The sequence below is a fragment of the Pan troglodytes genome, chromosome X (assembly GCF_028858775.2).
Source record: "Pan troglodytes isolate AG18354 chromosome X, NHGRI_mPanTro3-v2.0_pri, whole genome shotgun sequence".
Taxonomy (NCBI): Eukaryota; Metazoa; Chordata; class Mammalia; order Primates; family Hominidae; genus Pan; species Pan troglodytes.
Genome location: NC_072421.2, coordinates 47,313,179 through 47,336,047, shown reverse-complemented (window position 1 = coordinate 47,336,047; position 22,869 = coordinate 47,313,179). Strand labels below are relative to the sequence as shown.

The 22,869-nt window shown below is 39.9% G+C and overlaps 1 protein-coding gene and 1 non-coding gene across 2 annotated transcripts in view; one reads left to right on the top strand and one right to left on the bottom strand.

Annotated features, from left to right (window-relative positions):
• Positions 1–6,994: 6,994 nt before the first annotated feature.
• LOC104003885 (uncharacterized) lies at positions 6,995–14,151 on the top strand. The gene is made up of 3 exons (XR_010154733.1): positions 6,995–7,052; positions 11,168–11,254; positions 13,876–14,151. It is a non-coding gene; the product is annotated as an uncharacterized LOC104003885 (transcript).
• Positions 14,152–19,218: 5,067 nt separating this feature from the next.
• The window catches only part of RP2 (RP2 activator of ARL3 GTPase), a 45,402-nt gene continuing 41,751 nt past the window's right edge, over positions 19,219–22,869 (bottom strand). Inside the window, exon 5 of the mRNA XM_016942730.3 lies at positions 19,219–21,891. Coding sequence (XP_016798219.1) covers positions 21,808–21,891 — 84 coding nt within the window. The 3' untranslated portion in view covers positions 19,219–21,807. The remainder of the gene's footprint in view (positions 21,892–22,869) is intronic.

Here is a 22,869-nt window from a genome sequence, read left to right as displayed (position 1 = left end):
ATTGTAAACTCCAGCAACTTTATCTGTACTTATTGTTGAAGTGATAACATGTAAAAATGGTCTCCCTATGCACATAAGTAAATACAAAGCCACCTACAGTGAATCTTTATAGTCAATTTGATAAATTAATGAGCACTGGAAACCTCACTTGATTCTTCGCTACACAGTGATATCCAAAATACTGCTGCTAGATAGAATCTGCAAAAAAATTGGAGAGGACTTTTAACTCATAGGACTTCACTTATGAAGTCTGTATTCATAGAAGGAGGCAAAAAAATCAATATTTGTGGAACATCTACTGTGTTTCAAGTGTCTAACTTATGTTTTCTCATCTAATCCTTCCCAAGCCCTCAAGACAATAATCATTATTTCCCATTTTACAGGTAAGCAAACTAAGGCTCAGAGAGAAAATAACTTGTCCAACATTATTACTGGACAGTAGGCACACTTCAAAATAAAATGCTTTCTGCTCTTGTGTAGGTTCAAGTATTTCAAAGCACCTACCATTTCTAACTCAAGGGAGAGTGGATTCATTAAACAGTTGTGACATGAGAAAATGATTTCTACAAATGAAATACACATCTGTTCTTTGAAATCCTTCTCAGGTGTTAACTTCAATTGAATTGAATAACTAATTTTTTAAATCAATGAACGGAAAACAGTTTAGTGGAATTAGGTAATAGCATACACCCAATGAGTGAGTTATAATCAGTATAGCTTCCTTTTACCAGATGGCTAATGACCTTCATAGACCAAATACGTGTTACAACTGATGCCATGGATCCGTAATATTGACACTCTCTCCATAGAAGCCTGTCTTAGCTTGTGATTTATTTTCACAAAGAACAAAATGTTCACTGATGGAAGTTAAAAACAAAATGAAACACCAAACATCACTGTAGTGGTCAGTTTTCTTTTGTGTTTTGTTTTGTTTTGTTTTGAGACGGAGTCTTACTCTGTTGCCTAGGCTGGAGTATGGTGGTGTGATCTCGGCTCACTGCAACCTCCACTTGCTGGATTCAAGTGATTCTCCTGCCTCAGCCTCTCAAGTAGCTGGGATTACAGGCACTCACCACCACGTCTGGCTAATTTTTGTATTATTAGTAGAGACGAGGTTTCACCAGCCTTGAGGCCAGGCTGGTCTCGAACTCCTGGTCTCAAGTGACCCGCCCGCTTCAGCCTCCCAAAGTGCTGGGGTTATAGGCATGAGCCACTGTGCACCTGGCCTGTAATGGTCAGTTTTATGTGTTAACATAGCTAGGCTATAGTCCCTAGTTTATAACTGGCTAACATAAGCCAGTTATTCCATTAAAGTCTAATCTAGGTGGTGCTGAGAGGTGTTTTGTAGATGTGAATCAAGTCTATAATCAGTTGACTTTATGTAAACAAGATTATCCTAGATAATCTGGTGGACCTGGATCAATCAGTTGAAGGCCTTAATAGCAGAATGGAGGCTTTCCTGAAGAAGAAATTCTGCCCATAGACAGCAGCATTGGCTTGTGCTCGAGAACTCCTGCCTGTCCTTTCTGATGGCCTGCTCTAAGGATTTCAGATTTCAGGCTTGCCTAGCTAGCCACCACAATCACATAAGCCAGTTCATCTATATCTATACCTATATCTATATCTATATCTATATCTACATGTGTCTCCTAATGGTTCTGTTTCTCTGTTAGAATCCTGACTGATACAATCACTATCTTTATTTTATATATAAATCCATAACTTATATGCACTTAAGAAAAAAAACTAATTTTCCCTGGATTTCATATTCTTTCTTTGGATTGGATTTTTCTCCATCAGAAATTTCAAAAGGGATTAAGAAAGTGTCTGACTCCAGAGAATGCTCAGCTTCAGAGACTATCCATAATTTTCTTTCTTTCTTTTCTTTCTTTTTTTTAGATGAAGTCTTGATCTGTCGCCCAGACTAGAGTGCGGTGGTGCGATCTCAGCTCACTGCAACCTCTGCCTCCTGGATTCAAGCAATTCTCCTGCCTTAGCCTCCCAGGTGCACGCCACCATGCCTGGTTAATTTTTGTAGAGACAGGGTTTTGCCATGTTGGCCAGGCTGGTCTTGAACTCCTGACCTCAAGTGATCTGCCCGCCTTGGCCTCCCAAAGTACTGGGATTACAAGCATGAGCCACCATGCCCGACCCATAATTTTCCATATTAGAAGTAAACTGCCCCATGTGTGGCTTAGGAGAGAGTTGTTCCTCTTGGGAACCATCATCTAAGTGAATTCTCAGAAGCCTCTGTATTTAGCTTCCTGAAGATAGACGCACCAGGGCCATAGGAGACAAAAGCCCATGAAAACTGCTCCAGGCCTTCCTCTATGCTCTATCCAAGTCCATTCATAAATCCTATGTGTCTGTTGAGGTGCAAGAACCAGTTTTCAAAAAATTTGTGTACATTTAAGGGGTAAAAGTGCAGTTTTGTTACATGGATATAATGCATAGTTGTAACGTCCAGGCTTTTAGCATAACCATCACCTGAATAATATACATTGTACCCATTAAGTAATTTCTTATTCCTCACCACCCTCCCATCCTTCTGAGTTGCCAATGTCTATTATTCTATAGTAGAACCAGTTTGTTTGTTTGTTTTTTAATCATAACATCAATAATTTTCCTTAATTCCTTCAGAAATTTCTTGGGAATACTTTACTTGTCTGGGAGACATTACCCAAATGATTTCATTCCACTGTTTCATTTTTGTTTTTGAGACAGGGTGGCCTAGGCTGGAGTGCAGTGGTGTGATCATAGCTTACTGTAACCTTGAACTCCTGGGCTCAAGTGATCTTCCTGCCTCAGCCTCCCAAGTAGCTAGGACTATAGGTACATGCCATTATGCCCAGCTAATTAATTTTTTTTTTTTGTAGAGACAGGATCTTGCCATCTTGTCCAAGCTGGTCTCAAACTCCTGGTCTCAGCTAATCCTCTCACCTCGACCTCCCAAATCATCCCACTTTTTATCCCCCTGAAGAAATTTTGGGGTTACTTTTAGAAATGTTCTTAAATCTTTTCTCTCCCTTTTTTTAACTGCTATTTTTTATTCATCTATTTATTTAAAACTGATCTTCCAGAAATGATTTAATGTGGCCTATGATGATACAATTAAATACAGCACAAAGATAAAAACTAAAATTGGTAGGAAAAAAGAGAAAGTAAAGAAGGAAAATAAAAAAGAGTAGGAGAGAAAAGGAGAAAGTGAAAAAGAAAAAAGGAAACAGATTAAAAATGAATAGTAGTCTATAAAATGTATGTGGCTCAAAAATTGGAAAAAAATAAGAAAAAATATATACTTCAAAATGTCCATGAGATCAAACCAACTAAGAGAATAACAACTATTTTTGGTGTGAAGACAGGAATTCCCCCAGAGATTTACTACAATATTCCCATTCTGTTGCTTTTTAAAAAGAGTAAACAAAGCATTGCTTCTAACCCCAGGTACCATGGTGAGGTTTAAAAAAAGACATTTTTAGGTAGCAACTGATTCCAGTTACATATTTTATTCTTACTTCTCCTAACTTTGGAAAGAATTTATCTGAAACTGCACACAAATTATGAAATCTTCATATTCCTTACTTAGTGCTTGACTCAAGAACCTATTTTGTCCAGTGGAGATAGTCAGGTATGGGGTATCAGAGACCAAGGAGTACTTAGAGAGAATCCTCCTAAAGTGACCTTGTGCGGGCATCAAAGCTCAAACAGGATAAGGGGGTATCCACACGTGGTGGTGGTGGTGGAGGGGGATGCTCCCCGGCTTAGGGCATTGGAGTTTGAGCCAGGTGAAGAGTTCCTCCCACCTATCTATAGTGTTTCTTTTTTTTTTGTTTTTGTTTTGTTTTGTTTTGTTTAGGAGCAGAGGTTTAATAGGCAGAAGAGAAGAGAAAGAGAAACAGCTCTCTCTCTATATATAGAGAGGGGTCTCTGAACAGAAAGGACCAGCAGGCAGCCCATGTGCCAGATTTTATAGTCAGGTTTGAGGAGGGGTGTCTGATTTACATGGGGCTCACAGATTGGTTTGATCAGGTATGACGTTTACATGGACTATGACATTCCCTGGTCTTGCCAAACAAGATTACTTCCCTGAACTGTAAAGCTTCCCACACATTGCATACAGAGAGGATAAGAGATATGGCGGTCGCAGACAGGAAAGGAGGAGATTACAAAAGGAAAGTTGGAGATCCTGTTGCCGACACCCCATCGAGGCAATTGGAGGCTGGGGCCAGTCCAGAAGCCTTTGGATAACACTGGGAGCTAGCCCTGGTCAGAAATCCTCAGCTGCCTCAGGACTTCTTCCAGCCCCACCTGATGGCTAAGTCTTCCGTGAAAGGAAGCTGGTTCAAACATGGCCAATATGCCCAGCAACCCATGGGTGCCGGGAGATTCTCCATGTTCTCCCTAGTAAGCCTGTCCCCCAAGTCTTGTAAGGCTGGCAGCCACACTAATCATTTTTAAATGGCTGAAGGGGGCCCAGTATTTGGTTTGATTTGGTTCTAAAATGGAAGTCAAGAGTCTCGAAATGAAAGGACAGAATTGGAGTCCCCTCGTCTATTCATCGTTTCGGTGAATGTTGCACCTTGGTATCTCGGATGAGGTCCCCATTATGAAGTGACTACGTTGTCTGGGGTATATACCCTGGGGTTCATTGTCACGCGACAGGAAAATTTAGGACACGGACACACACAAGGAGTTTAGGAGTGGAGGTTTAATAGGCAGAAGACAAGAGAAAGAGAAACAGCTCTCTGTCTATAGAAAGAGAGGTCTCCGAGCAGAAAGGACCCTATGGTGTATTTTAAACTAAACAGATAATGCATGCTTCGTGTGGCAAATACTGATAGTTGCTTACCCAATAGCCACTCTTTTCACCTTTACTTTCAGAACTTCAATTTTTCAGCAAAACAATGTGCCTAGTAAAAATAATTCCTCAGACTCCCTTGAAGCCAGAATGGACATGTGATCCAGCTCTGGCAAATGAGATCTAAGCAGAAGTCTACTGCATGAGGCTTCTGGGAAAGTTATTGTTTTCCTGATGAAAGGGGACAGACTTAGCTGGCCTTTTGCCACTCTCTTTATTCTTTCTGCCTAGAATGCAGTCGCAATACTTAAGAGGTATGAGAGCTATCTTACCAGCAAATAGAAAAAACTACATGATTAGGATGGCCAGGAAGGAAGACAGAAAGAGCCCAGGACCTTTCTATCCCACTAACCCACTTTCTAACCCACTGTGGGTTGCCTCCCTCAAGCCTTTGTGTTACATGAGAACCAGGTATGAGAGCTATCTTACCAGCAAATAGAAAAAACTACATGATTAGGATGGCCAGGAAGGAAGACAGAGCCCAGGACCTTTCTATCCCACTAACCCACTTTCTAACCCACTGTGGGTTGCCTCCCTCAAGCCTTTGTGTTACATGAGAACCAGCATGTTATTCCTTTTTTGGTAACCTGCTAACGGTTCTCTTCACCCTCCTACCCCCATCCTACAGTGTTCAGCTCATTTCAATAAGTTACTGATTTAGTGGTATTAATGTACTAGAACCTCCTCGAACATATTCATATTTGCATTCATCCAACCAGCTTCTGCCTCAGGCAGTATTTGGCTGCCTAAGGCCAAGATGGGGCAGATATAGAAGTCTTGGTGTTGTCCACAGAGGGTTTTGTGTCATTTTGGAAAAAATAAGACATAAGAGAAGTAATACTTCAATGTTTTATATGATTAAGGGGAAGGAGAACTAACACTAGGGCTGGTACTTTTACTTATAGAATGCTCAAAATAACTGCAAAGCATGCATCACCCTCTTTTTGCAGAGGAGGAAACTAAAGACATTACATAGCTGATGAAGATCTAGGCAGGTAGTATGTAGCAGAATATGTCAAACTCAGGTCTGATGGTTCTCAAATCCACACTTGTTCTTTGCAACTCTGACACAACTAGCCAAAATGATCATGGGTCAGTGGCTTCCTGGAGGAGATAGAACTTGGACTAGTCCTGAAGGATGGGCAAAATTTGAAGCTTCGAGGTAGGGAGTAGAAAAAGGGATTGCAGGTATGGAAAGGAACATAAGCAAAGACCAGCTTTCATTGATCATGCCCCATTCAATAGTCAGGAGATGAAATCGCTAAAGCAGAGGACTCAGTTCTTTAAACACATAATATCTATTGACTTATCTCCTGTGATATCCTGTGATAGTCACTGTGAGATATGCCAAGGTTAATTTTTTGAAAGTACCTGGCATGTAGTTGCTGCCTGTTTTTTGTTTGTTTGTTTTAGTTTTGTTTTGTTTTTTGAGACAGAGCCTCACTCTGTCACCCAGGCTGGAGTGCAGTAGCATGATGTAGAGACAGGGTCTTGCCATGTTGCCCAGGCTGGTCTCAAACTCCTGGGCTCAAGCGATCCTCCCACCTTGGCCTCCCAGAGTGCTGGGATTACAAGTACAGGTGTAAGCCACTGTACCTGGCCATTTTTTTTGTCCTTTAAGAAAGTGCTGGCTGGGCGCAGTGGCTCATGCCTGTAATCCCAGCACTTTGGGAGTTCGAGGTGGGTGGATTATATGAGGTCTGGAGTTCAAGACCAGCCTGGCCAACATGGTGAAACCCCATCTCTACTAAAAATACAAAAAAATTAGCCAGGCGTGGTGGCAGGCACCTGTAATCCCAGCTACTCGGGAGGCTGAGGCAAGAGAATCACTTGAATCCGGGAGGCAGAGGTTGCAGTGAGCCGAGATCACGCCATTGCACTCCAGCCTGGGCAACAAGAGCGAAACTCCATCTCAAAAAAAAAAAAAAAAAAAAAGAAAGAAAGAAAGAAAGTGCTCTCCTTTCTCAAAGTGAAGGTACTCATCATTTGGATTACTCAGAAAGCTGACAATCTAGCTAGGGAGATTTTTAAATTATTTAAGAGTTCCAAAATAGAAAGTGTCACAAGATGATATAAGACTGGTGATAACAGCCCCAGGGGCTATGCTCTTAACTACTATGCTCTTTTACCCTGCAGTGTATAGGATGTACAGGATGAAAAGATCCCAAGTGAGGACCCCAATCAGGAGGCTGATGTAAGTAACCATGGGGTCATTAGGTTGATGATGAGGGACATGAAAAGGAGAGGATGGAGAAGAAAAACATTTCAACAACAAGGCTAGTTAACAGCTGCTTAGCAGAGTGGAAAAAAGAACAAGCTAAAATGACCCCAAAATGTCAATGGTATAACTAAGATAACTGCATGTCATCGATGGAAATGGAAATGCCAGGACAGGGAGACCATCTGGGAAAGAGAAATATAATGAGTTGAATTTAGTACATGGTGAGACGAGGAGAACGATTATTTAACTATTCAAGTGAGCATATTTGGTAGAGAGTTGGCAGATTGAGGAATGGCAGTCAGATGAATGGCTGTGCTCTGTAGTGACAGTTGAATCTGTGGTGAGAAGGGTTCATGTACTTGAAGGAAAGAATATATAGGGCTGCAGCCACCCATTGAAACCTCTTTGTCCTCCTTGCCCTTGTTGTCGACATCACGTTCCAGTTCCTGCTTGCACTTGCTTTTGGCAATGTGGTTGGAATGTATGTGGCTCAGAACTATGACATACCAAATCTAGCTAAAACGTGAAGAAATTAAAAAGGAATTGGGTGCCAAGAAGACACCCCCTAGTTCATGAGGTTGACTCCAGCACTGCCTTCTGGATACACCGATTCCACTGCTCTTCAGGCCCTCCTTTACCATCTGAACCAAAAACTTTTGCTTTGTCTTCAGCCTCAGTGATTTTTCTTCTTTGCTAGACCCTGCATTGCCTTAGAACAAAAATGGAGCTAAAAACTATCCTTACTTTCCAACATCTTTGCCTCTTCCCATCCTCCTTTCAGCTGCTTGGGAGGTTCTAAGACTGGAAATATGGTGCTAAATTAGTAAACTAGTAGACTCTCCCGTACTCTTCAGGATTTCTACTATAGGTTGAACATCCCTGGTCCAAAAATCTGAAATCTAAAATGTTCCAAGATCTGAAACTTGAGTGGTCATGCTCAAAGGAAATGCTCATTGGAGCATTTTGGATTTCAGATTTTTGGATTAGGGATGCCCAACTGGGAAGTATAATACAAATATTCCAGTCTGAAAAAATAAAAAAATCCAAAACACTTCTGGTCCCAAGCATTTCAGATAAAGGATACGCAACCCGTATTTTTTATCAAAAGAAAAATTGATGAGTATTATATAATTGGTCAGATACAAATAATGCTGATTTTCCAGTTTAGCAATTGTAATGGTTAAACATTTGATACTGTTAGGTTGCTTCAAAGTAATTAAAATTAATATTTAGAAGCAAAAAAAAAAAGAACATAAGGATAAAAGCAGAGGACTCAAGACTGAGTCTTGTACTGTGATGACAGCTGAGGTGGAGGAGGGTAGAGGAAAAAAGAAATGAGGAGCTAGCCAAAAAGACTAAGTCTCAGAGAAGTAGAAAACACTGAGTCTGGCACAGTTCCTGGCCCAAGAAGCAGTGCTCAGTGAATTCATAGATGGGGGACAACTGCATTCAATATCCCAGGAACCAAAATTGGAAGAAATTTTGAAGAAAAATGGGGTGATTTTCACTGATGTAAAAAATGCTACAGGGGCCGGGAGCAGTAGCTCACACCTGTAATCCCAGCACTTTGGGAGGCTGAGGCAGGTGGATCACCTGAGGTCAGGAGTTCGAGACCAGCCTGGCCAACATGGTGAAACCCCATCTCTACTAAAAATACAAAAATTAGCTGGGTGTAGTGGCGGGCACCTGTAGTCCCAGCTACTTAGGAGGCTGAGGCAGGAGAATCGCTTGAACCCAGGAGGCAGAGGTTGCAGTGAGCCGAGACCTCGCCACTGCACTCCAGCCTGGGCGACAGAGCAAGACTCCATCTCAAAGAAAAAAAAAAAGCTATAGGGAACGAAGTGTGATTTTTAAAACACACCTATAGATCCTGACAGAAGCACCCTTCTGGAGTATAAGTGGTATTAACACTGGTAACTTTTTGTTGTTGTTGTTGTTGAGACAAGGTCTTGTTCTATCACCCAGGCTGGAGTGCAGTGGCATGATCATGGCTCACTACAGCCTTGACCTCCTGGGCTCACGCAATCCTCCCACTTCAGCATCCCAAGTAACTGGAACTACAGACACACACCACCACGCCCAGCTTAATTTTTAAATTTTTTGTAGAGATAGGCTCTTGTCATGTTGCCTAGGCTGGTCTTGAACTCCTGGGCTCAAGCAAACTTCTTGCGTCAGCCTCCCAGTAGCTGGGATTATAGGCACATTATAGGTGTAGTGACACCTGGCTAATTTTTTCATAGTTTTTGTGGAGACAAGGCCCTACTATGTTGCACAGGCTGATCTAGAACTTCTGGGCTCAAGTGATCTTCCTGCCTCGGCCCCCCAAAGTGCTGGGTTTATAGGCGTGAGACACCACATCTGGCCTGATAGCATTCTTAGGAGGTAAAAAGGAGTAATGCACATGAACAACAATAAAAGTTGTGTCAACTGACTTGGTGACTCTTAATTAATCTCAATCTCTTAATTGAGTTGGAGTTCTTCATCAGCTACTTTAGTTGCTGAGGAAACATCTTTTATTCTGGGCTCCAGGTCCAGTCTATGATATCCAGCCAAAAGCCATTTCTTTCCAGCCATCTCTGAGCACTAATTTTTTTGCTTTCCCTGCATTCCACCCCAAGTAAAAAAAGACCACCCAACTAATTTTTGGAAAAGTATTCCTGTGATTTTTTCTACTTATTCTTTTCTCCTTCACTCTCTACCACATTCTTTGTTTTTTACCCCCAACTTTTATTTTAAAACAGATAGTATATTTACGAAGTTCAAAAATGAAAACTGTAAAAGGTATACATTTTAAAAGTCTCATTTCCTTGGCTGGGCACATTGGCTCACACCTGTAATCTCAGCACTTTGGGAGGCTGAGGCAGGAGGATTGCTTGAGCCCATGGGCAACATAGTGAGACCCTCTCTGTACAACAAAAAGAGTCTAATTCTCACTTTTGACCCCACTCCCCTTGTTTCCCCTTGTCTTCTATAAGTAACTTGTATTAGTTTCTTATTTGCCCTTTCAGTGGTTCTTTTTTGGGTTTTTTTGTTTGGTTGTTTTGTTGTTGTTGTTGTTGTTGTTGTTTTTGAGACAGTCTCATTCTGTCACCTAGGCTGGAGTGCAGTGGCATAATCTCAGCTCACTGCAACCTCCGCCTCCCGGGTTCAAGCAATTCTCCTGCCTCAGCTTCTTGAGTAGCTGGGATTACAGGTGCCTGCCACCACACCTGGCTAATTTTTGTATTTTTAGTAGAGATGGGATTTCACCATGTTGCCCAGGCTGGCCTTGAACTCCTCACCTCAGGAGTTTGCCTTGGCCTCCAAAAGTGCTGGGATTACAGGCATGAGCCACTGTGCCCAGCCCTTTCAGTGGTTCTTGATGTAAAATTAAGCATACACACACACACACACACACACTTATCTCCCCTTTCTTAACACATAAGGTAGCATAGTGAGTACACTGTTCCAGATCTTGGTTTTGTCATCTAACAGTAAGATTTCTCCTGATCAGTACTTAGATAGATCTTTGGGTTTTTGTTTTTGAGATAGAGTCTTGCTCTGCCACCCAGGCTGGAGGGCAGTGGCACAATCTCAGCTCACTGCAACCTCCACCTCCCAGGTTCAAGCGATTCTCCTGCCTTAGCCTCCCGAGTAGCTGGGATTACAGGTGTGCACCACCATGCTTGGCTAATTTTTCTATTTTTAGTAGAGATGGGGTTTCACCACGTTGGCCAGGTCTCGAACTCCTGGTGTCAAGTGGTCCGCCTGCCTCAGCCTCCCAAAGTGCTGGGATTACAGGCGTGAGCCACCACGCCTGGCCTGTTTTTGTTTTTGACTTCGTGTTTATTTGAATGTTGTTTCTTTGCCCATCTTCAGTCTTTTCTCCCATCTTTAATGCTTTGCACAATACCATGTTTAGGCTTTATAACTGCCTGGAGGGTTATATGTAATTTTGATATGCCCCTCCCACTGGAATAGTGGTTAAGAGCACAGATACTGGTTTAGATCCCAGTTCAGACACTTACTTGCTGTGGTAATGCTGGTCTTAAGGGTAAAGGAAGCTCAGATTTTCTCTTCTCTTTTTCTCCTCCAACCCCCCCACCCAGAAGGAATGTTAATCTGGATTGGGAAGATTCCATGGCACTAGGCTGTACCACAGTCATAGAAAGAGGAACTTTAAGAAGACTAAAGAGGTAAGTGGTTGTCTCCATCTTCTGCCTGGAAGTGCCCTGTTGCTCATTCTCCCTTTCTCTCCCTTTGCAGCAGCCAGGCCTAGAGGTACAGGCTCCCAAGCATCAATACAACCATCTTTCTTTCAATTTTCTCCTCCTCTAGCACTCATAGGCAGGCCCTCGTCCCATCAGTGGAGGAAGAGCAGATCCTAGAATGTGTGCTTTGCGGGCCACAGGCCAATCTAGCACAGGAAAACTGCTATGGGCCAGCGCGAGTCCTTACAGTTCTACACTGGTGGTTAGGGCCAAAGCCCCAGCTAATAATGAAGAATCTTTGCTTTGTTTTCTACTCTGGGCATAGATTTCCCTGAGATCGCCTGGAAACAGGTAGTTGGGGCAAGATTCAGGTTCTATTCGGGTCCTACTCCATTTTGGCCAAATACATCCTTAACCATATTGATCTCATCCTTTAATAGGTCCCCTCTTCCCAATTTTCAAACATGTGACCCTGAACAAATGAGGTACTTGACCTAAGTGTCAATTTCTTCATCTGGCAAAATGGGACCAGTAATGCAGTCTTCATACACTTGATGTGAAGGTTAAATGACTTAATATATGCAAAATAGTGAGCACAGTGCCTGGCTATTATAGCAGGTGCTCAGTAAATGGTTGCTATTATTTTTATTGCTAAGCAGTATAGTGTAGTGGCTAAGAGCATGGCTTTCGGAGTTAAATGGCTCTCTCTGGCCTTGGATCCAGACTCTGAGCTTAGCACCTGTTTGACCAAGGGAAATTAGCTCTCTAAGCTTCAATTTCCTCAATAATAATAATAATAATAATAATAATAATAATGATAAAGGAATAGTAATAGTACCTCTCTTAGGGTTGCTGAGAAGATTAAATGAGATTCTATATGTAAAGTACTTAACACAGAAACACAGAGCCTGATATATAAGTAGCTGCTATATCTTAACAGCATTTAAAAACTCAAACCCAACTATACTTAAATGATTTATGTCCCTTCAGATACAGTGAGAGGAACCTCTTTACATATACTTGAGCTGGGGAAGAAAGTAACATTTACCCATAAAAATGCACTCATAGTCTATATTTGTATACTTAAATTTTTGTTATGACATAGACTTCATCTCTACAAAAAAAATAATAAATTAGCAAGGCATGGTGGCATGCATCTATAGTCCCAGCTACTTAAGGGGCTGAGGTGGGAGGATCCCTTGAGCCTGGGAGGTCACAGCTGCAGTGAGCCATGATTGCACCACTGCACTCCAGCCTGGGTGACAGAGCAAGACCCTGTCTCAAAATTTTTTTTGTTAAGGGAGTAGATTTTGTGTCACCTATTTTTCACAATTTTTTTTAAAAAAGCACTCATACAAACAAGTTTTAAGACCAGGCATAGTGGCTCACGCCTATAATCCCAGCACTTTGGGAGGCTGAGGCAGGAGGATTACTTGAGCCTAGGAGTTCAAGAACAGCCTAGGCAACATAGCAAGACCCCATCTCTACGAACAATTTAAAAATTAATTGGGCATTCTGACATGTGCCTGTAGTCCCAGCTACTTGGGGGACTCAGGTAGGAGGCTCACTTGAGCCCAGGAGTTCGAGGTTACAGTGAGCTGTGATCACACCATTGCACTCCAGCCTGGGTGACAGAGCAAGATCCTGTTTCTAAAAAACAAAGAAAAAAAATTAAGCAAGTTTATAAGGGTGAAGGGAGGACACTGTGAGATTCTGAGCATTTACTGTGTCCTATGGTTTACATCTTTCCTTATACTTGTGCTAATATAAAAATATAAAATACAGATAACATATATAACATATATAAAATAATATAAAAATAATCAGAACATTATTTTTGGAGTGTTATTTTGTAGTGGGGTTAGATTCAGTATGAACAGCACCATATAGGTATCAAATGCTGCCCTACCTATTGCTCTAACCTTTGATTATTTGCTTTACACAATAGTAACACAAAAGGATTTGTAGTATTATACACCTGATCAAAGTTGTATAAAGAATGTCTGCATTTGTTTTTATTTCAAGCTGCTGAGCCCTGGCTCAAGTCAGAAACGTCTGACTCTTCAAATCTAAACACCACATTTATGCACTTGTTTTCTGTTTTTTTTTGTGTTATGCTACCTTTAAAACAGTAATTAGAAGGGGATAATCATCTGCCACCTGAATCCTGGTCTACTGCTACCATTGAATAAATGCAAAAAAAAAAAACCCTTTCTTTTCAAAAAAATTTGGTAGAGATGGTATCTCGTTATGTCACCCAGGCTGGTCTCAAATTCCTGGCCTCAAGCTATCTTCCCGCTTCGGCCTCCCAAAGTGCTGGGATTACAGGCATGAGCCCTGTGTCTGGCCACACACAAAATAAATAAGTAAATAAATAAATAAAAATTTTAAAAAAGCTTCCTAAATAAGAAATTACAATTAAGACTCATATGAAGACATCAATGTATTTATACTAAAGAAACAGAAAAAAAATTCAAAGTAAATAAAGGTAGAGTGTGCATTTAGAATTTTACTTTTCTTCCAAATTTTAGATTTACAACTAAGCCTTTATTCCAGGAAAGAAAGAAAAGCCACTGTTAACTATCATATTCTCCCCCAAATATTAGAGCAACACTGAACACTTTCCTGGACAGTCCTGTACATGTTTTATTGGTGATGCCCAAGCTTATCCCTGAACACTGGGAAAAGTGGGAAGATGTCAAGAGATAAAAGACAGAGGATGACAGATCTGAGAGGGACCGAGTGACTAACTTTCCTCTGCAAGCTCAAAGCAAGAAGTTGACTGCTTTTTCATTTGAACTCTGCCCCAGCATCAACAAATCACCACTCTGGGTTTATGCAACTTGTTTCCTAATTGAATAAAATAAGCCTGAATATGAAAACATATCAGAAGAAAATTTAAGTCAGAAAAAAATTAAGTTAGAAACTGCTGTGCTCTTATCTGTTTCCAATGAATACCAATGATGTTCTTAAAGCTTCCTAGGAGCCTCAATGGGCAGAAACCATAGTTACTATTTCAGTACAAAACAGAAAAAATAGAGATTGTAGAAGGATTGTTACTCGAAAGCCAATCAAGGAGAGTACCTGAAAGGAGGAATTACAGAAGAGACTAAAGTCTGATAGAGTAGAATGAAACACTGGATTGTGAATATTCAATTAAAAAATATTAAACATAGATCACATTACTGGACTCTAAGCTACTCTCTAGGAATAGAACAATTTCTAAGCCTTGATTCTAGAGCCAATAGTCTAGGCCAAGGCTTCTTAAACTTTAATGTGCATATGAATCCCCTGAAAATCTTGGCTCATGCCTGTAATCCCAGAACTTTGGGAGGCTGAGGTGGGCAGATCACTGGAGGGCAAGAGTTCGAGACCAGCCTGACAAACATAGCGAAACTCCATCTCTACTAAAAATACAAAAAAAAAAAATTAGCTGGGCATGGTGGCACACAACTGTAATCCCAGCTACTCCGGAGGCTGAGGCACAAGAATTGCTTGAACCCAGGAGGTGGAGGTTGCAGTGAGCTGAGATCGTACCACTGCACTCCAGCCTGGGTAACAGCATCTCAAAAAAAAAAAAAAAAAAAAAAAGTCGAGGCTTATTCAAGAGATCTGGAGTAGAGCCTTAAATTCTAACAAATTCCTAGGTGATACTGATGCTGCTGGCCCATGGACTACACTTTGAGTAGCAAGAAACGCATGGATAAAGAAATAGAGTGAAGTGTTGCAGGTACTTGGAAATCTATAAAGAGTACTATGTGAGCACCATGGAGGGCCTTTCTACCTCAGAGTATTAGAAAAGGCTTCATACAGGAAGGGATGGATGGGCTGAGTCTTCTCCTGGTAATCATGGGGATAAAGTCAAGAGGTCAACATTAAAGTTCAGTGACTATGGTGTGAGTTGGACAGGCCGTCTAAACTTTCTGGCCCTCAATTTTCTTTCTTTTTTTTTTTTTTGAAATGGAGTCTCACTCTATCACCCAGGCTGGAGTGCAGTGGTGCTATCATCTCAGCTCAGTGCAACCTCCGCCAATCAAGCCATTCTCCTAGCTCAGCCTCCCAAGTAGCTGGGATTATAGGGGCGTGTGACCACACCCAGCTAAGTTTTGTATTTTTAGTAGAGATGGGGTTTTACCATGTTGGCCAGGCTGGTCTTGAACTCCTCACCTCAGGTGATCCACCCACCTTGGCCTCCCAAAGTGCTGGGATTACAGGCGTGAGCCACTGTGCCCAGCCTCAATTTTCTTCCTCATCAGTAAAATGAGGGATTAAAAATGTCCAGACCCTACATGATCCTAAAACCAGATTACTGTGAGACAAGTTTTAAAATATTTAATATAAGATCAGTTTAGAAGTTAGGGTGAAATAGTATAAAAGATTCTAAGCCAGGTACGGTGGCTCGTGCCTGTAATCCTAGCACTTTGGGAGGCCAAGGCGGGTGGATCACCTGAGGTCAAGAGTTCGAGGCCAGGCTGGCCAACATGGTGAAACCTCATCTCTATTAAAAATACAAAAATTAGCTGGGTTTGGTGTTGAGTGCCTGTAATCCCAGCTACTTGGGAGGCTGAAGCAGGAGAATTGCTTGAACCGAGGTGGAGGTTGCAGTGAGCCAAGATCGCACCATTGCACTCCACCTGGGCAACAGAGCAAAAACTCCATCTAAAAAAAAAAAAAAAAAAAAAGAAGTATAAAAGGTTCTATCAATTCACCTAACAAACAAACAAACCAACATACATTTGACAAATGAAAGTACATCAATCAATAGGAAAACCGCAGTAAGTCTTGTATTTTTAGTAGAGACAAGGTTTCACCTTGTTGTCCAGGCCAGTCTCGAATTCCTGACCTCAAGTGATCCTCCAACCTTGGCCTCCCAAAGTACTGGGATTACAGGCGTGAGCCTCCATGCCTGGCCCAAACCGCAGGAAGTCTTAACAGCATCTTGCACTTGTTTTTTCCTATTCAGTTGCCTATTTGTAGCCGAGTGTATGGCTTCACAGCAGAACTGCTTTAAAAGAATACCATATAGAAGTCTTTCTTTATTTGCAGCGATACATTCCAAGACCCCTAGCGGATGCCAGAAACCATGGATAGTACCAGACCCTATATAAACTATGATTTTTCCTATATATACATACGTATATACATATAACATTTAATTTATAAATTAAGCACAGTAAAAGATTAATAAAACAGAACAATTATAACAATATACTGTAATAAAAGTTATGTGAAGGTGATGTCTCTCAAAATATCTTATTGTCCTGTACTCAGGTATTTTGGGACTGTTGGTTGACCACGGGTAACTGAAACCACAGAAAGTGAAACGCAGATAAGTGGGGAGTCCTACTGTACTCATTTTGCTCAGCACAATAATGCTTAATATTTATAAAGTACCTTTCATTTTCAAGGCACTTTACAAACATCAGTTAATTACTTGTCACACAATTTGCAAGTTAATTTTCATTAGTCCAATTAGGAGTGGACCAGATAAAACTGAAAGAGTAAAGGCAGGCCCCAGAGGGAGGATCCAAGCCAAGGTGAGAATGGTGGGGCTGTGTATGACTTATGCTCACAGTTTTTATAGGTGAGAAACAGCCCTTACCAGGAGAGCACTAAAACACTAGAAAAGGAAGAAATTGCCATTTCTGAACATCTTGCTGGAGTTTGCCACTAAGAACCAAAACATATAAGGAAAGAGGTGAAGCATTTTAAAGGCTTATTACCCCACCCCATCTACAAAAAAAGAAGTCAACAGTGAATGACTCCATTTTCACAAAAAAGATGTCTATTATGAAAATTCAAATGAAGTTTAGCTTTCTTCGTGTTGTAGTTTTAAAGGATAAAATATTTTCTAGAATGAGTTTCGAAGGAGTGATCATATCCTAATTACAATACTTTCTCTTTGTATAGAGAATGGTTAAGTATGGCTAGGTGCGGTGGCTCATGCCTGTAATCCCAGCACTTTGGGAGGCCAAGGCAGTCAGATCACTTGAGGTGAGGAGTTTGAGACCAGCTTGGCCAATATGGTAAAACCCCATCTCTACTAAAAATACAAAAAATAGCTGGATTAGCCAGGCATGGTGGTGCGCACCTGTAATCCTGGCTACTCGGGAGGCTGAGCCAGGACAATCACTTGAACTGAGGAGGCAGAGGTTGCAGTGAGCCGAGACTGCATCACTGCACTCCATTGCAAAACTCCGTCTCCAAAACAACAACAAACAGCTAAGTATGTTCCTTTTAAATGAGAAAAACAAATTTTAAACATCAAGAATTATCCAATAATCTGGCTGGGCGCAGTGGCTCATGCCTGTAATCCCAGCACTTTGGGAGGCCTAGGTGGGCAGATCACCTCAGGTCAGGAGTTTGACACCAGCCTGGCCAACATGGTGAAACCCTGTCTCTACTAAAAATACAAAAGTTAGCTGGGCATGGTGTCACGCGTCTGTAATCCCAGCTACTCGGGAGGCTGAGGCAGGAGAATCACTTGAACCCAAGAGGCGGAGGTTGCAGTGAGCCAAGATTGTGCCATTGCACTCCAGCCTGGGCAACAAGAGTGAAACTCCATCTCAGAAAAAAAAAAAATTATCCAATAATCCAGGCTGTCACTACTAAAAAAAAAATTATCCAATAAAAAATAATTATTTTTGTTATTGTCTTGTGCATGTTTTTTCTCAGTGCTCCAAATGCTGCAAATGTACATGCAGAACCTTTATAAAAATAATAAATGTTATTTTAAAAACTAATCAATCTGCAGTTGTTTCAGTCCTTCTGATTTATGGGCTAGGAGAGGGAGAAGTTGGGTACAAAAGACTGGAAAATTTGTAATTTTAAAATAAGGTTCATTTGTATAAACCTGAAAGTGTATCACTATTTTTGTTAAATATGGAAGAGAAAGATACCTAATCTTACTATCCATTCATAATAACATTCAAAATAAAATTCCTTTTAGCAAAGGAAGCATTATATTGGAAATTCCTTAGATTAAAATAGGTTTTCTACTTCCTTTGCATTGCTCCAGCGTCTCACACACACACACAGACACACACACACAGCTCACAGCTCATATCTCATTAACATAAGATGTAGATTAGAGCATTTTACATTTAATATTTAAAAAATTACGTCAAGTTTTGGCACATGTATGAGTAAATGCATGTTATAGAGTGCTCTTAGTGGTAAGTCATTTTATCAGTCCATTTCAGGTTGCTATAAAAGAATGTCTGAGACTGGGTAATTTATAAAGAAAAGAGTTTCTGGGCCGGGCGAGGTGGCTCACGCCTGTAATCCCAGCACTTTGGGAGGCCAAGGCGGGTGGATCACTGGAGGTCAGGAGTTCGAGACCAGTCTAGCCAACATGGCGAAACCCCATCTCTATTAAAAATTCAAAAATTAGCTGGGCGTGGTGGCATGTGCCTGTAATCTCAGCTACTAGGGAGGCTGAGGAAGAATTGTTTGAACCTGGGAGGTGGAGGTTGCAGTGAGCTGAGATCACGCCACTGCACTCCAGCCTGGACGACAGAAGGAGACTCCGTCTCAAAAAAATAAAGAAAAAAGAAAAAGAGGTTCTGTAGGCTCTCTTAAAGAGGTTCTTTATAAAGAAAAGAGGTACTTTATAAAGAAAAGGGGTTCTGTAGGCTGAGAGGTTCAAGGGCATGGCTCTGGCTTCTGGTGAAGGCTTTTGTGCTACATCACAACATTGTGGAGAAGGTTAATGGGGAAGTGGACATTAGCAAAGAGAAGGAAACCCTTACCCTGCTTTATAGCAACTCACTCTCACGGAGCTAATCCAGTCTCTCTAGAGACAGGACCAAGCCATTCAGGAGGGATTGGGCTGCATAATTCAAACACCTCCCACTAGGCCCCATCTCCCAACACTGCCACACTGGGGATCAAATTTCAACATGAGCTTTGGTGGGGACAAACAGACCATATACAAACCATTGCAGCCATTTTCATTTTAACAACATTTATTACAAATCACATTTTATAAACACTAGATAAATTACATATAAAAGCTAGACATAAATATAAGGAAGCAAAACAAAAACAGCAGTACTATTAATGCAAGAGAAATAAGCTAATATAATATTTAAACACATATAACTTAATAAAATTACCAATTTTTCATTGTTAATTTTTCATAAATTCAAAAGCTATTCAGAAATGAAATGTAATACATTCTGATTACTATCAAAGGTTAGAATTATAGAAACAACCACCATAGCACTACTTATTTTTTAAAATCGTTTCAAACATTCAGAAGCCAAATGACTGTCCTTAAAGACAAATTAAATGGGTAAAAGGTCTTATCTAACAGAAGAATACAAAATTTTAAGCTTTGGTTAATAGATAATAAGTGTAGTGGAAATTTTTAAATTAACATCTCCCTTATATGTTATATTCCTGAGTTGTTGCTCAAATATCATAAAGAACTTAGTTTATAGCTTTATATAACATTGCATTTTATTTTTGAAAAACAAAAAGTATTGTTATTATTTGAAATGTGAATAATGGTGTTTAATAATATCATCATGGCCAGGCGCGGTAGCTCACACCTGTAATCCCAGCTCTTTGGGAGGCTGAGGTGGACGGATCACCTGAGGTCAGGAGTTCGAGACCAGCCTGACCAACGTGGAAAAACCCCATCTCAACTAAAAATACAAAAATTAGCCAGGTGTAGTGGCGCATGCCTGTATTCCCAGCTACTCAGGAGGCTGAGGCAGGAGAATCGCTTGAACCCAGGAGGCGGATGTTGTGGTGAGCCGAGATCGCGGCATTGCACTCCAGCTTGGGCAACAAGAGTGAAACTCCACCTCAAAAATAATAATAATAATAATAATAATATAATCATAACAGGATGGAGTCCCTTTAATTTAGCTTAACTAAGGGAAAAACTAATGCCGTCTGACCATTATTTGCAAAGATCATTTGTAAATTGTGATCAAAATTATATTAAATCTGTCACCAACTTTTATTTGCACCTTATGAAATCATGTTGATTTTGTAGTATTGAATGCCCTTATAAAAGAATTGAAATTATGCAGTGCTAATGGTTAGCACAAGGCCACGCACAGGGTGAGCGCTCAATATTACTAATTAATTTAAAGTGAAAATCTTTTAATGTATTATTTCTGCACCTTAACATGCAATTCAATGTAGTAGTTATTAACCCAAAAATATCCAAAAACATTTTAAACATGAAAATACATTTTAGTAACAATCATAGGAATGTTTACAAGTGGTTATTTTCAGTCTTAGTTTTATCAAAATAGAATTAAATTTCAGATTCCTTTTAAAAATAGGCCTATGAAAGCTGATTTCATAATAGCTGCTATATGTGATGTGGATGGCAGATTCAGTGCCTTCTCACAAGTTCAACCTATTGACACCTCCTGAACCAATTACTTTAGATTACAACATACCCCTTAAAACAGAGTTTCCCCTGAAGACTGAATCCGTGCATCTGAGGACTGGGTCCAAGAATGTGGATTTTTAAACAAGTAGCTCTCCTCTGCTTCCTGGTAAATTATTATGATCAGGTAGATTTGGGAAACAGTGCTTTAAAGCAACCAAAATCATTTTATCATACTTGAACATTACTTGATATGAATGGCATATCTAATGAAAAATCAAATGTATCAAGCTTTTTAATAATCTGCATAGCTTATCATCATGCCTATTTCTTACCTAAAAGTCACAAGGTTTTGTTCTAATTCTCTTGATAGCCCACAAGAGCTAATAAAAGTTATCACCTTTTTAAAAACTGCTGGTGATTGGGCTTCTACAGTTTTAGCATTGCATATACCTTTTCTTATCAGGAAGCAGAAGAGTCATATAGCAGTTGTATTAAAAAACTAAACAATGTGTAATTTATTCAAATAATCATACTACTTACGAAGTAGTCTTTAAATAGCTATACCAACATCTGTTAGTAGAGTTACTTGCCAAGCTGGTTATCAAATGCCTATTTCTTTAAAAAATTCAATTTACAAAGTATTATGTCAACTCCATGTACAAAATCTCATTTGCCATATAATGCAACTAGGAAGCAATTATATAACTGGATATGTGTACATAAAAATGTGCATAGGTTCATTCTAATTGATCGACTAGTAACAAATCCCTCTAAATTGAAAAAGGTAAAATAAGCAATGATATGGAGTCTCAAAAAAAGTATCATGGAGCACTGAGGAAAGTTTAAATTATTAGAGATTTGAAAGAACATTTAAATAGGATTAAAATAATAAACTGTTAGCTACTTCTGTTTTCTAATAAGAATATCATATGCAGAGAAACAAAACTGCAAGCTTATTAAAATGGGTTAAATAGCTTTTAAGCTGATTAAAACTACTTAATTTAAAATGAATTATTTTTGAACCTCAAGTAAATGATGTAATAGTCAACAATTTATTAAAAAATAAACTTTAAAAGTTTTAGCATTAGTAAAAACCATTGCTAATACACAAAAGTGTATTATCAAATTCTATATTCACAAGTTGGGAAAGGCTTAATACCAAGTCCTGGTTCCACATTGCACTTCATATTCCCATCTGTATATCAGCAAAGTTGTAGAAGCTGTCTACATCTCCAGATGCCGTCTCCTTGCTTTCAGATACAAACATCTATTTTAAATAGAAAATTAAAAAAAAAATAAGTACCAAGTACTTCAGAATGCCAAAGCCCATGTTCTCCACAGAACAGTTCCAAGCTAATTATTCAAAAGAAGTTCATCATTTATAATGACAATATTTAATCTGTAGATTTTCTTTAGAATTCATGTAATACAGTTTGAATAGCTATAATGTAAATTAAGCTCTTTTGGAAGCACTTATATAATTAAGGTCTCTGCTTTCATAATACTTGAGTTGTATTTTATTACATCTGGACTTTTACAACACTCAATATTATGGAAGCTACTGAATAAGAGTCACTTTAAAAACTCTTTGTTTCTTCTATTTTCTAATAATAATCTCAGTAGTCTGAGCAGCAAAACTTGAGATTATCCCTTTCAAAGCTGCTAAAGATATATTACTATTTTTTATTTTATTTTATTTTATTTATTTTTGAGACAGAGTCTTGCTCTGTTGCCCAGGCTGGAGTGCAGTGGTGCAATCATGGCTCACTGCAGCCTAGACTTCTGGACTCAAGTGATTCTCCTGCCTCAGCCCCCCAAGTAGCTGGTACTAATGGTGTGTACCACCACGCCTAGCTAGTTTTGTTTTTTTGTTTTTTTTTTTTTTTACTTTTTGTAGTCTCACTATGTTGCCCAGACTGGTCTTGAACTCCTGGGCTCAAGCAGTCTTCCCGCTTCAGCCTCCCAAAGTGCTGGGATTACAGGTGTGAGCCACCACACCCAGCCTGTTATTTTTAAATAAACTATCTGCTAAACATCAATGAAGCAATACTCAATAGAACCCTTCTAAAGTAGCTTTTACAAATGTCAGCAAGGAATTAGAGCAGATGTGGGTTCTATTCTAGCTTTATCATAAACTAGCATATGATGCTGACAATTTAATAAACCTCTGTGGGCTCAGTAACTACACCTGTAAAATGAGAAAGCTGGATTAGATAATCTCTAAATCATTCAGCTCTAAAAGTCC